This window comes from Canis lupus, chromosome 36, assembly GCF_011100685.1.
Source record: "Canis lupus familiaris isolate Mischka breed German Shepherd chromosome 36, alternate assembly UU_Cfam_GSD_1.0, whole genome shotgun sequence".
In the NCBI taxonomy this organism is placed as follows: domain Eukaryota; kingdom Metazoa; phylum Chordata; class Mammalia; order Carnivora; family Canidae; genus Canis; species Canis lupus.
Window position 1 is genome coordinate 11,211,107 of NC_049257.1, and position 15,265 is coordinate 11,226,371.

General features: G+C 34.7%; 1 protein-coding gene across 3 annotated transcripts in view; it reads right to left on the reverse strand.

Annotated features, from left to right (window-relative positions):
• GALNT3 (polypeptide N-acetylgalactosaminyltransferase 3) overlaps positions 1 to 15,265 on the reverse strand; it is a 44,167-nt gene that overhangs the window by 14,821 nt on the left and 14,081 nt on the right. For all 3 annotated transcript variants that reach the window (XM_038584703.1, XM_038584702.1, XM_038584704.1), the window contains exons 2-3: positions 8,188 to 8,809; positions 3,604 to 3,776 (exon numbers count right to left, since the gene is read on the reverse strand). In XM_038584703.1, coding sequence (XP_038440631.1) covers positions 3,604 to 3,776; positions 8,188 to 8,699 — 685 coding nt within the window. In that variant the 5' untranslated portion in view covers positions 8,700 to 8,809. The remainder of the gene's footprint in view (positions 1 to 3,603; positions 3,777 to 8,187; positions 8,810 to 15,265) is intronic.

Below are 15,265 nucleotides of genomic sequence, written 5' to 3' on the forward strand. Positions count from 1 at the left end.
GTGATTATATCGGGTTTTTTTTCTATTCTCCAGTGGTACAGATAAATGAGTTGCTTATTCAAACCTTAAACATTTATAAAGGAGGTGAGAGTCATAAACAACTTCTGTGGAAACTAAATCTAAACGTTGTTAACATAGAGTAACAGACTTAACTTTTTAACACCTAAGTATTCAGAATTAATTCTCTGAAAGACAAGCAGGGCTGTAATTTGTCTTAAAATATAAATCATGGATATTCTTCTCTTAATCATAGGCTTGACTTGTAAAATAGAAACTTACATAAAAACATTTCAAAGGGGACGCCTGGGTGGCTTAGCCTCTGCCTTTGGCCCCAGGGCGTGATCCCAGAGTCTAGGGATCCAGTCCCACATGGGGCTCCCTGCATGGAGCCTGCTTCTCCCTCTGCCTGTGTCTCTGCCTCTCTGTCTCTCATGAATAAATAAATAAAATTAAAAAAAAAAAAAAAAAAACAGAAAACATTTCAAAGGCCTTAATGGAACTGATTTTTTTTTTTAATGGAGTCACTACAGATTCCTTCAGTAAACTGTTCCACTGTTTGATGTGTTAAGGAATTTTTAATTTACCTACAACTTCTGAACTTCCTGTATATTTTAATCTGCCTAAATTCAGCACCCACCCATACCCATCTTTTTGTGAGGTTAAGAGCACAAAGCTGTGCAATCAGATCTCCTGGGTTTATCTATTTATAGCACCATTACTTTTAGCTGTGTGACTTTAGGTAAGTTATTTTATTTTACCCGCACCTCAGTTTATCTCTAAGATGAGGATAATAACACCCTCACAAGGGATTGCTGGGAGGCTAAACTGAAAGATTGCTATACAAATAAAGCATTTAAAGGCAGGGCTTAGGGCAGCCCCGGTGGCGCAGCGGTTTAGCGCCGCCTGCAGCCCGGGGTGTGATCCTGGAGACCCAGGATCGAGTCCCACATCGGGCCTGCATGGAGCCTGCTTCTCCCTCTGTCTGTGTCTCTGCCTCTCTCTCGCTCTCTCTGAATGAATAAATAAATAAATCTTTAAAAAAAAATAAATAAATAAAGGCAGGGCTTACCACATGGCCTACTCTCTGAAAATGATGGATTATCTTTTGTTTTACTACCATTGGGACTTACTTATCTCTTTTTCACTTGATTTTCCACATATTTTTGCTGCTTTTCCCTAAACCAACTGAAATCAGGGGCTATAGTTTGTTTCTACCTCACAAACTCCTTTACAGTGACTAGGGACACATTTTCCACAGATAGATCTTTGATTCAATAAGACAAATGAGTTACATTGGTATGCAAAGATATCCCCCACCAAGGAAACTGTTGCAAATGTATTGTTAATTGCTATAAAGAATTATAAAAATATCCAGACCCTTTGGCCAGCAGCCTAACTTAACCAAAGATACAATTCAAACAGAGGAAGCTGACATAAGCACAAGGATATTCACTACAGTGTAAGGTATACTAACACTCGGAGTGAATGAAGGTGAATGGTTAAGTAAAATGCATCTGGTCCATCATCGTCAGCAAAAATAAAGTTCTGAAGGTGAGAGAAATGGACTAATAATATTATTATATGAAAATGCCACATTTCAAATTTGGATTTCTGACATGGATATAATTAGATAAACATTATGTGTTTATTTAGACAGTGATTAAGAGAGAGAAAGAAAAATGAAAATGAAATAGGAAGATCATGATTGGATATCACTTCTCTGATTTCCTTTAATTCTATTAATTTTATTTGTACAATTAAATAATAGAAATTACCTTCAACTGAAGGCTTACTACAAATAGCCTTACTGTCCCTAATCTCTAACTGCTTGAAAAATAAAACAAAATAAAAATCATCTGAGAAGAAAGCTCAAAAAACCAAAGAGGGAAAATATCTTTTCTTTCTTTTCTTTTTTTCTTTTCTTTTCTTTTTTCTTTTCTTTTCTCTTTTTTCTTTTCTTTTCTTTTCATTTTCTCTTTCTTTTCTTTTTTCTTTCTCCTTCCTTCCTTTCCTTTTCCTTTTCCTTTTTCCCTCCCTCCCTCCCTCCCTCCCTCCCTCCCTTCCTTCCTTCCTTCGTTTTTTAAGACAAAACATGAGAGGCATGCAGAACTTAATGTCACTTTAAACTCTGGGTTGCAGACCAAGTAGAAAGAATCAGAAAAAATTCAGAACATTTCAAGCAGTAAATAAATTAGTTAATCACAATTGAGTGGTGATGTAACCTCGGTAAGAGGACTGGGAATTCAAATCAGAGATCTGTATGTAGTGTGTACCCATAAGTAGGGGACTGGAATTATAAAATGTCCCCATTTGGTGAATATGTTTCACATCCAGGCCAAAAATCTCTGATGGTAAGCAACCTTACTCCACCTAGGTGTTAATTTAACGTGAGAACAGAATCTCAGTCCACTCATGATATTTTGAAATTATAGAAATGTTTTGGAGTGTATGTAGAAATCATTAAATGAGTCAGGTTAATAATTTTATGCTTTATTCACTTATTATAATTCCCTAAGTCTGTATACATCTTGTTATTGATGATATGTCACTTAATAAGCAGTATCTTTTTTTTTTCCTTTCTTCATAGTACATAAAATAATGGTTTATCTTCAAATAGATATTGCTTTGGATTTGATGAGAGAGTATTACTATTCCCATTCTATAGATGAAGAAACAGCTAGTTAGTATTGGAGTTGGAATTTGATCTTAAAGAATTTGGATCCAAACTCCACTCGTTCAAGAATAAATTTTGTGATTGTTGAAATAATCTTTATCTGGTTGGTATTTAAAATACTCATGATGTTTGAAAATTTAGCAACTTAGGTTATTTGTCTAATTAACCTTGTGATTCCAATTTAAAATGTATAATTTAGTAACTGACAAGTGACTTGTTATTTTAAGCAGAAATACATTAAACAATTTAGCTTACTTTGTAAACAATATTAAAATACTTAGCAGCCAAAACAGAATGTATAACTCTATAATAATTTTAACTACCCATTTATATTATTAATTAATGTATTATCTATATTAACCCATCTAATTCTCAAAACAAACCTAAGAGTTATGTATTACTTACGTATCTCTTCAATTCTATGCTACATGGTTGGACATTTCTTATAATCAATGGCATCTTAGTTTAATTGGCTGTGAGGGTTTTTTATTCAAGTGGTAAATAAACTAATGATGTATTATATAATAAATTTGAAGAAATACGGCATTTCCCACATTTTACAGATAAAGAAACTGAGGCATAGAGGGATTATGTAATTTACCCAAGTTACATACCTGGTCAAGAGCAGAACTGGGATTCAAACCAACGCAGCCTGACTCAGGGCTCAAGTTTGTATTCTTAACCACTACGCCTTACGATAAAAGTCTTACATTGGGTTATGAATTATGGTACTTCGAACATTTCTGAACTCTGAAATATTTAAATATGGACCCCCTTAGATTCTACTTTCATCCATCATACCTACCATTCAAGGTGTTATATTTAAGTTCTGAGGTGGTGTACAGAGAGTACAATATAATAAAACAGACTTTGGACAAAATCCCATGGATTTACTTGGGACACCATCTCATTTGCATGTGCTTTCTTACCATCTACACTAGCATCATCCACCAAAATGATTTCCTTCAGCAGTATGGCAGGAGAAGAATAAAGCACACTGTGGACAGTTCTGAGCAGCGTGGACCAGGCTTCATTGTGAAAAACTATTATGACACTGGTGGTAGGCAGGGGAGGACAGCGCTTAAATTTTTGTTCAATACATCTAGAAGTCAAAGAAGTAGAAGAACAATTATGAATTTTATTACTTTATTTCACAGCTGTGTCATTACTAAAATTATCATTCTAGGAATGATTCTATCGTTCTATCATTCAAACTTTATCATCTTAGGAACAATAGTGGATAACTTTTTTTTTCCATGTAAGCTGATCTTAATGCTATATAAATGTAAATAGATCAAAATTTTTTACACAGAGTTCATGTCCACTGATGTAGATTACATGTCAAGAATCAAAATATGCTATTGTAAGTTTTCTCAACAGTATAATTCTAAAATAGCATTTTTAAAAAAGGAAAATAACCTATGGGTGAGACAACCTGTAAAAATGGCAAATACTTGTAATTGCTCAAATAAAAACGAAGTTTTTCTCCTTCCCTGTAAAAATCCTCCATTTTTCTTATTACTTGCAATTTTATAAACAGTGCAACTTTATTAAATGACTATTTACCTTTGCAGAGATTCTTATTTTCTTAAGTATGTAATATTTTTCAAGTTTTAAAAATCAATTTATTTAATCTATACTGGAACCAAAAGGGAAAAAATGGCTTACCATATAATCTAATTTTTATGATGTTCATGATTCAGCAAGACTTACTAAGTTGCTACCATATGCCATATGCCATGCTGTTTTAAAATTTTTGCTCCAATAATCTAATCTATAGTTTACTAAATAAGACCTAGCATTTCAAAATACTAAACTTAGGAATTTTAAATAAAAACCCTAAATCCGGGTGCTTGAGTGGCTCAGTGTTTGAGCGTCTGCCTTTGGCTCGGGTTGTGATCCTGGGGTCATAGGATCAAGTCCCGCATCAGGTTCCCCATAGGGAACCTGCTTCTCCCTCTGCCTATGTCTCTGTCTCTCTTTCTGTGTCTGTCATGAATAAATAAATACAATCTTTAAAAAAAATCCTAAATCTGTGTTAAAAGTCTTGTGATCCTGTTGCCCTACGAAACACTGATGGGCCTAAGAATAGAGACTGTAAGTAGTTTTTGACTGATTAATGGTACTACACATTTGTTAATCACATTAGTTACAAATTGATCTTAAATTCATTTTTATAATTTCTTCCTCAATGAAAATAATCTTCACATGAAGCCTTTGGGTGTGGGTGGATCTGTACAGTCTCCAGCCTTTGAGACTGAAGCTGACCACAGTCCCTTGCCTACCGAGTTGAGGTGAAGATCAAAAGATACAACATATAGTAGAGGGCTTCACAACACTGTCAAACCAGAGTAACCCTGGGACATAAAATATGTGTGGTCTATGGTGAAGATAAATAAATAAAATAATTATCTTTAAGTTCTTTAAGTACAATCATAAATGGTTGTACAATTTTAGATGACAGTATAAAATCCTTCCACACAGTCAAAAGGCACCTCAAATATAGTGTGTGAACAATCAAACAGTGCTATTCAAACCCAAAGATAAGGAAGTAAATAATTCACTTACGGAGATAAGAGCCTTGCACACTTCAAATGCTCTGTGAGGGTCAATGGTGAAACCAGAGCCCCCAGTATGGTACCAGAGGCCTGGGAAAGCCACCCTAAGAAAGATATCCTACAAACTCTCAGTAGTCACTTTCATAGCCATACTTCAGTTTGAATGTGTGTCAGATCCTCTTCTGAGGAGAGGTCTTTAGGGTGGGATGTTTGTAGTGATAAAAAAGGAATTAGATTGACGATAAAGTATTAACAGTGTGTGTCAACACTGCTAAGTAAGAAAAGGAGAGGAAGGCTACGAGCGAAAGTGATTTTGCTCTCCCATGCCTTCATGATTTCAAATATACATACATAGACAGAAGCAAATAATCACATTCATCCTCACTGACAAATGAAAGCAAATTATTTATTTTAAATTGAATTTTGGATAAATTACCAATTAGAAATAAAGTCCAAACGCAAACTTGCTCATAATTATTCTTGACTCACAATTAGAAGGAAACAACTATCGATAAGCTTGTATTTTTAAAACATAAAGGTCTACAAATCAACATAAACTAAAAGTTAAAATTATAAAAAATTCCATGCTATTTTCGCTATTTTCCTTTAGAAAAAAAAAAACCCTTATGATTTATTGTCTTATAAGCATTTTCAGAAGGGAGTTTTGGGATTAAAAAAATTTCCTCAATATTTATTTGTGTGACTAATTAATATATTAATCAAGAATTACAAAAAGTTTTGAAATTTTAAATATAAAAATTCACAAAAATTCACATAAATAAAATGTGATCACTTTAATCTTGCAAGGCTTTCCTTCAGTTTAGGCTAGGAGTTATCTGCTTAACTGATAACTACTAATACCAAGTAAACGTGTCATGTTGTATCATCAATGCAAGTGATAATAAAATTGCACAGTATGATTTCATAAACTCCAATTATTCTGAAACAAAAAAAGCATGTTAAACTTATGCTTTAGAAATTGTTCCACATGTCATTTAAAGTAGTGAAATTAAATAACTTGCCAAATTGACTGCATATTCCCAGTCAAACCATTTGTAAAATTTAGCATATAGATATGTGCTTTAAATTATCAATTGTATGACCATCTGAGTTTAGGAGACTCTGGATCTATATATATATTGTAAAGATTTTATTTATTTATTCATGAGAGACACAGAGAGAGAGAGGCAGAGACACAGGCAGAGAGGAAGCAGTTTCCATGCAGGGAACCTGATGTGGGACTCCATACCTAGTCTCCAGGACCACGCCCTGGGCCGAAGGTGCTAAACCGCTGAGCCACCCAGGGAGCCCTTGGATCTAAATTTTTAATTTTTTTTTTTAATTTATTTACCTATGATAGTCACAGAGAGAGAGAGAGAGGCACAGAGACACAGGCAGAGGGAGAAGCAGGCTCCATGCATCGGGAGCCTGATATGGGATTTGATCCCGGGTCTCCAGGATCGCGCCCTGGGCCAAAGGCAGGCGCCAAACCGCTGCGCCACCCAGGGATCCCGGATCTAAATTTTTAATGAGCATGGAAAAGATCAGCAATTCTTCCGAAAATGTGTTCCTTGCTGATATAAGTTAAATTTAAAGTAAGAAAGTGTTAAATCTTCATCAATTCTTCACAGTTCTAGGTATCTAATTCCTATCCAAAAAAGGTTCTTTAAGTGCTTAGTTGTTTTTCACTTACAATGATTTCATTACTGAGTATTATTGTAGCTCCTTGATGTTATATTGGGAAAAAAAAAAAAACATATCTTGAACTGACAGGGACTGTCATGTCAAAGAATAAAAATTATGCTTCTTGACTAGTGATGTGGATTGCTTTTCAGTCAAGACCTCTTCCCAAATCAGTCAAATGCAATCCTGCATTTTAAACTATTAACATAAGAACGGAACTATTCTGTGCCTTATTATAAAGGTAGAATATTTTATGGACATTCACTTGTTTCTTCACACATTCATTTGAAAATGATGAGCATCTTAACCTTGAATCACACAGATTAGGATAGAGAGACAGAATTCTAATCCACACAACTTCAGAACTGAGAGATTAATAGTTGGAACAAGTATTCATGATCATAAATCTAGAAAAATATGAGTGAGGCCATAGACTTACGTCTGTTAAGTCAGGTTCACTTCCAAATATAATTCTATCATGATCAGAAAGCAAATGTGTAAGCTTCGCTTGCTTACAGTCTTACACTTTCAACAAATCAACAGGTGGTTTGAATCAATTAGCTATTTGAATCAAATAGAGCATTTGAACACTACCTCAAAGATAACGAAATGGTTAACATTTTGGACAGTACAGTAGGATCTGGAGGGAAACTGCAGTAAAGATACTGTGTACTTGAGATGACATGTAAATAGAGTGACATAAAAAGCAATGCTGGGCTCTCAGAAGGTAAAGGGAGACAATTCTATACATATGATACCACACAAAAATCTATAGAGAAAAAAAAATCATCATTGAATTAGCAATTTAACAACACTGTTCCTTAAAAGAAAGGTTACAAAAGGCTACAGGGCATTCTGAAATACAGCTCCAAAGTCTTGGCACTTTTTAAACATCTCTATTTATTCTATAGCAATATACAGAGGAATAGAAATAGCTCCTCTGCCTCCCACATTCCCTGTAAAACCGGTCCCATATACCCTTCTTAATAGATTAGAAAACTAAAGCATTTAAGATAAAGGATTTTTTTTGTGGTTCCACAAAAGTCAGATTTAAAATTTAGTTTTCTAATTTGTAAGGTAACAACTTTTCACATTTGCAATGCCTCACCAAGAATAGATATGGATAGCCTCAATAATAAGCAAAACATAATTAAACAGCAGTTGTTGTTATTTTGCCTCAGAATGGCTGAAGAACAAGCAAACTCCTTAGTTGATGCCCCTCCCCTGAAACCCTAATGTTAAACAGTAAACAATGAATATTCTTGAACATACTCAGGAGGTCGAGTGTCTGGTCCAAGATCTCGGTGTAAAGAAATCCTGTCACTTGCAAAAGCATTAAAACAGTGTTTTGTTTCTCCACGTTCTTTTTCCTTCTGCTCTTCAACACTTAAATTGGTTGTCTTGAATGCTTTACCAGAAGCACCAGGTGCATTAGAATCCTGAGGTGGGCGGTCAAGAACCGGTTTCAATTCTGCTGCTGTATAGTATCCTTGCAAACAGGGTCTCTCACCAGCATCAATGTTTTGCCTGACAGGTGCTCCTATTTGCATTTTTGGCATTGCATCTTTAATATTGTTTACAGCTTCTAGCATGAAATCAAACATCTTGTTTTTGTTTATATTTCTTTCCATCTTTGATTCCTCTTTGGAATATTGAATACTTACTTCTCTTTGCATTAAAATCAAAAATATTATAAAGAAAAAAATTACTGTACCAAGCTTCCAGAACTTTTTATGATAATGTCTTTTAAGATGTAATTTTACTAGTCGCTTTATGTGAGTCATTCTGGCATTAAAAGCTTGCCACTTGACAAATAACAGTTATAGTTTCCTCTGTTACTTATATTTTTTTATCATAGATTTGCTGGCAAGAAGATTTCATTAAATGGCAATACCTATAAACAGAAATGATAAATGGCATTAGTAGCTATTCATTCCTATAGGCATGGCTCAACTCATTCACTCAACCAACAACTAAACATAAGCTATAAACAATGTACTCTTATGGTTAACAAAAATACAAAGATATTTTGCCCTCAAGAAAATTACACTTTTAGAAGAAAGAACATATTTGCTGTTATTAGCTATAATCTATTGAAGCTATAAATTATTAGAGATTTATCTCCAGGAAAAAATACCTTGTAAATTGTGGCTAATATCTACTACATGATAGGCATGTAATTGTTTTTATAAACAATTTATAAACCTTTACTCCAACTAAACCAGTTAAGATTATAAAGCAGCTTCACCAACAAGTAAACTGGCATGCTTCAAATTTGTTCACCTGATTACACTTGTGAATCCTGACAGAACCAATAAAGACTAGAAAATTAAGAGCATCTATCGCGTTCTTATACCACAGCTATTTGCAATAGGCCACACAAATACAAAATCTAATAGCAAAAAGAAGACAGCACTAAACTTTACTTGATGTGACACTAAAGAGGCAACAGAAATCACTGAGTTACAAAAGCAGTACTTAGTTTAATAAAATACTGCTTGCAGTTGACCCTAAGAACAGAGTAACATGTTGATTAAACTCCAATTTGGGCCACCAGAAGAGAAAGAAAGGAAAAGAAAAAAGAGAACATTGATGATAGCCTGAGTCACAGTGAAGGCTGAACTTCTTCATGATGTTTTCAAAATTGTAATATGAAGGGGTTTCAGCATATAATTTATACCATGCACCATTATACTCAAATTTGCAGAGGCAGAGGGGAAGGAACATGCCCTTTTCCTTAAATTCTAAACATATTTTAAGGCAAATTTAATTTATAGAAGTGAAAATTACGTTTGACACTTTATTCAGTTTCTCTCGTATTGCTAAATTTAAAATTAAAAAGCCAAGTTCTAAGATGGATTCTCTGGCCTTTAGTAAGACATTTTAAGCTAAATAAAACAGGCAGAACTTGAATAGTTAGTTCTATATACTATTCCTAATTGGAAAGATACATATATATATATATATATATATATATATATATATGTATGGAATAAGCATTTTGACTTCAAAGAATAACTCAATTACAATGTATGTTGCTCATAAAAATGAGATTCCAATATTTCTGAGTTTTGGTTACCTTAAGAGCCTCATATAAGAATTAAAATGACATGGTAAGCTTTTTACATTATTTAAAGCCATAATACATAGTTTCAGAACCACCCAATTGCTGCCGTGTAATTTCTTGTTTACCAAACGTTGTGCTAGGCTCTGGCTACCAAATTAAAGATAGCTCTTGCTTTCAAGGACCAGAGACTAGTATGAAATATGGCATGTCGACATGCAACCACAAAACAGTGTGACATGTGCTGAGATGTAAGACTATGAAAGCAATACGGAAACTAAGGAAAAATCCCGGGGAAATTTTCCCAAAGATAACATCTGTGAGCAAAATTGAAAGATAAGCAATTTTTAGACAGGTGGACAAGAAAGCAGAGAAGAGAATGAATGATGGATACAAAGACATAAAAGCAAGACAAGACATGGGCAGTCCTTGAGTACAGCAGAAGTGGAAGATAGGACACAGCAGGAGGGGAAAAGGAAGGAAGTCAAAGACCAGCACACAAAGTGAGTTTGGAATCTGCCAATTTTGTTCTGAGTGGGAGGAACTGGATAATTTTTTTTAAAGATTTTTTTTTAATTTTTAAAAGATTTTATTTATTTATTCATGGGAGACACACAGACAGAGGCAGAGACACAGGCAGAGGGAGAAGCAGGCTCCATGCAGGGAGCCTGACGTGGGACTCGATCCCGGGTCTCCAGGATCAGGCCCTGGGCTGAAGGTGGCGCTAAACCGCTGAACCACCTGGCCTGTCCGGAACTGGATAATTTTGAGGAAGAATCATAATCATATTTATGCTTTAGATAAATCACAGGCTCCTCAGTACCAGTAAAGGTGACCAAAGAAATGAGGAAAGTAGGAAGGATAGAGAGGACTAATTCAGGAGTCCAGGAAGTAGAATCAAACAGCACTTGGTGAGAGAAAGGAAAGAATAGGAAATGGGTGGCTACAGTGATGACATTAACAAAGGCAGGGAATATAGGAAGGAGAGTAGACTTGGAGTAGGAATTAAAGAGATAATTTGTTCACTTTGGGAAACAAATTTGAGGTGCTGCTAGGACTCTCAAGGTGAGTTCTCATGAGTAAAAAGATATATAGGACTGAAAATCACGGAAAAGCTCTGTGCCAGAGATGACTCTAGGGAGTCAGTCTTGGGGTACAGAAGAGTTCACCTGCAGTATATAATGGAGACCAGAGAAATAGCTACATTTAAGGGGTGACAGGAAAAAGGATAAACTGGAAAGAAAGATCAGGGAATATGAAAACAAAATCGAGGCAATCAAGGGAAAACAGGTTAATAGATAAAGCATCCATGTCAAGTGAATATAGATTTTACAGCTTGCAGTTTATCCTTGAAAGATGTTATTTATTTCACAGTTGGTTCATCTTTAAAAGTAAACTGCACTAGAGCTGGTCCAATGGGCTTTAGTGCAAAACCAGGAATGAACCCTGGCAGAGAATCCACTAGACTAGTTACAGTCATGCCTCGAAGATCTAGGTTTAGGATTTAGGGCACATTCAGACGAATAGGGCAACAATCTAATCTAAGAGGTTCTAGGGAGATAAGAACAGGCAATAGTTGAGGCTTCATAGGATAATGGTCACCTATGAAATACTATCTGATCACCTTTCTTTAACTACAGCTTGATAAATAGATATAAAAATCAACCTATGTTCATCCTCCTTCCTATCCCTGAGTTGATCACCAAAAATCCCCTTCTCCAGTGCTTCTAGTGATACTGGATATCCTGAGCCGCCAAACGTAAGCTAGATCAGGAATTTGAGAAGGAATGAGCTGGTCTCCTTTGGACGTTTTAACAACACATAAAGCAAGAAAGGATCCAAGGAAAGTATAAAGGGAGATGACAGGACCAGTTACTTCTCTAACAGTGATGGTTTTCCCAAAACATTATATGCCAGAAATCATATTTGTGGGTAGGGTGGTAAATGAGAAAGAAGGATAGAACTAATGAGGTAGTTGGAAGAAAGTCTTTTGTTTTGGAATAAATTATAAACTAGAGAAGTTCTTCATCAATAAGGCAATAATCTATCATTGTGTGTTTGTCTATCTAAGGAAGCCACTCAATTAGTAGGTTTTAGTTTAGGATATCTCCAATGAAGGAGTAAAGGAAAACTCATGAAGGGCATACAGTGTCTCCCTATTCATGGTTGTTTTTCTGGCACTTACCAGAATGTTGGTGACACAGTGAACACCCAAAAAATGTTTGTTGACTGGAAAAGGAAAGAATGATCAGGATTTCGCTTATTATTAGAAATAATAAACAATAATTCGCTTTTGTTAAATGTTGACTAGGTCCCTGATACTTTAACATCACACAGATTCTCATTTAGTCTTCCAACAATCTTTTGAAGTCATTCCTATTTTCCTGACAAACAATGAGAGTCAAATAGATTAAGGGGCTTGGCCAATGCCATTCATTTAAGTGGAAGGGTACCATTCTCCCAACTGTGTTCAAACTCAGGTCTGATCTAAATTACTAAGCTTTTAACTGAAGTTATCTGAAATAAGATCTTTAATAGTCAAGAATTGAGACTCTAAGGGGTGTCTGGGTGGCTTGGCAGGTTGACAGTTGACATGATTTCAGCTCAGGTTGTAATCTCAGGTCCTGGGGTTGAGTCCCACATCAGGCTCCACACTCAGAAGCGAGTCTGCTTGAGGATTCTCTCTCTCTCTGCCTCTCTCTCCCTCTGTCCTTAACCCCACTCAGCTCTCTCTAAAATAAATAAGTAGACCTTTAAAAAAAAAAAAAAACTAACACTCTAAATGTAAAGAGATAAGGGAAAAACCTAAGGAAAGAACTACAAATAGCTTCATATCAGGTAAGGTTTTCTGGACAAATGAGTTAAAAAAAAAGAAAAGAAAAGAAAAAAAGAACACAACTCTTTTCAGAGCATATTTTTAGAAATAAAGATTGAAGATGAGATTGTAGATTTTAACAATAGAGTATCAAAAGATTGAGATCTTTTAGTGACAGAGTCTACTAAAGTAGGAACATGATGCTTTCCTCTCTTCATATTATTTCAAAAGGGAACAGTCGTCTTTTATTAATTGCTGATCACTTGAAGATTCCAACATAAATCTCCCAGGGACTTTTATGTGACTTTTTTATATGACTTTTTTGTCCTTTGCTGCTAATATGCAGTATCAGGCTTCCATTAATGGAAATTACACTCAACATTAAGCGTCTCTATGAGTGGTCTTCAACTCTGGATACACATTAGCAGAAAGCTCTTTTAAAAGAGTGCCTTAGGCTTCCTTCCCTTCTAGAGAGTTTAACTGTTTGAGGGTCAGGGCCTTGGTCCTGTTTTTGTCATTATTTTAGGCTCTCCAGATAATTCTAAAGGGTAGCAAGTACTAAGAATTACACTGGTGTAGGTCATAAGACTTTGGGCAAATCAAAACTAGCACCTGAAAAGGAAAGGACTGCATTTATCCAAAGGCAATCCCACTATTAATTTCTAATATTCCAAAGACAGGTTTTTCAAAATAGATTCTTGATATAAAATGAGAAAAAGTTATTTTGACATGAAGAGATTAAACCCAAAGCAAGAATGACCCAAAGTTTCTTGAAAAGGCTTAGAGATTACTGCTGATATAAACGAGACACTGGTTCTACTGCAAATTAGTGTTGTAAAATAATTTTTTACATATTTTATTCCCATCAAAAAGATGGAAAAACACAAACTCTGAACAATAAAATACATTATCCAACACAATAAATGAATGGGTTAAAGAAAACCAGGATTCTTAATTCCCATTGCTGGGAATAACATCATGTTCCTAGACCTCACTACTTACCAAATTTGAAGACCTATGTGAAAACAGCCAATGAAACAAAACAAATTTCTTCTAGAATCAACAACTTCCAATTAAACTCAGAAGTTTCAGAGATGAAAAAACAATAAATCAGCCCAACAGCAAATTCAAGATATAAAATGATTAGCAGATGACGGTCTTGTTCTTACTGAACTCTTTCTAAAGCTTTAAATATACCTATCTAAAATGGTCACTTGCTAATTATAGAACATCAGATTCATAGGAGATAGGAATACCATGAAATCTTTTTTAAAACTAGAAAAAAATAATTTAAATTCAAAGACCTTCTAAATTCTAAATTTCTAAAATTAGAAAAAAATTAAAATTCAGAAGCCCTCTGATCTTAAAAAATATCAATGTATATGGTACTTTATATGTAGATATTACAAAAGTGTATTAATAATAAATAAAAATATCCACAAAATGATATTTTAAAAGGCTAAAACCATATGCATGAGTCTAGCAATCTGAGACTGGGTTAAAATCGATGGATGATTATTGGGGCAAAAACATATTTCTATAGGAACAGAAAGAAGTAAAATACCACAAATTAAAATAACCTAACCACAAAGCTGTGGCTTCCACTTATGTGGACTATGGTTTCTCAAACTCTAGTGTGACAATGAATCACCTGAGGATGTTGTTTAAATGTAGATTCAAATGGGAAAAGATCAAGATAAGATCCATTTTTAGTGTCTGTTTGTTCCTTCCAGGTAAAAAAGACACACTGCAAAAACATTAGTTATTAGTTTAACTTAAAAATTCCAACTGAAGCAATCCTCCAAAGTAGAAAAGTAGTGAAAAGCAGAACATTTCATAACTGCACGTGAAAATAACATTTAATAAAAAAAGAGGAAAGTAGTTCTTTCCATTTCTTATTCCTATATTTGTGACAATAAAATTTTACATCCTCAGGGATTCAGGGTCTAGTTCCAGGTGACTTTAACTGGCACAAAGCCTAATTGGTATATGAAACTTGCTTGCTATAGCATGAATTAAAACATGCTATAAAGAGTAAAGGGTAATCACAAAAATCTAAAGATTAGCAAAAATGTAGCATATATTGCAAATTAAGAAAAGGACAATATTGCAAAATTAATGTATATTGGATCATTGCCACACATTATCATCTAGATTTCCTAATCAAATTTTTAAAACAAAACAAGAATAAAAAAAAAAAAAAAAACTTGCCCTAATAATAAACTTTATGTGCTTGGGCAGAAATTCTATTAAATGCCCTCATCTCCTGGTTAGGGAAGGGAGGAGTGGCAGGAAGTCATTTTTGCTTGTATTCTTTGGTAAAATCAAATGTCATGGTGACTTGCTATTGCGGTTTGTTAGTTTTGATTATGCTTAAGTCCGTGTCTACATCCTCGCCAGCAATTCCTCTGAGCAGGAAGTAACTTGTGGATATATGACAGGTGACAAACATTGATGCAAAGCAAACCGCA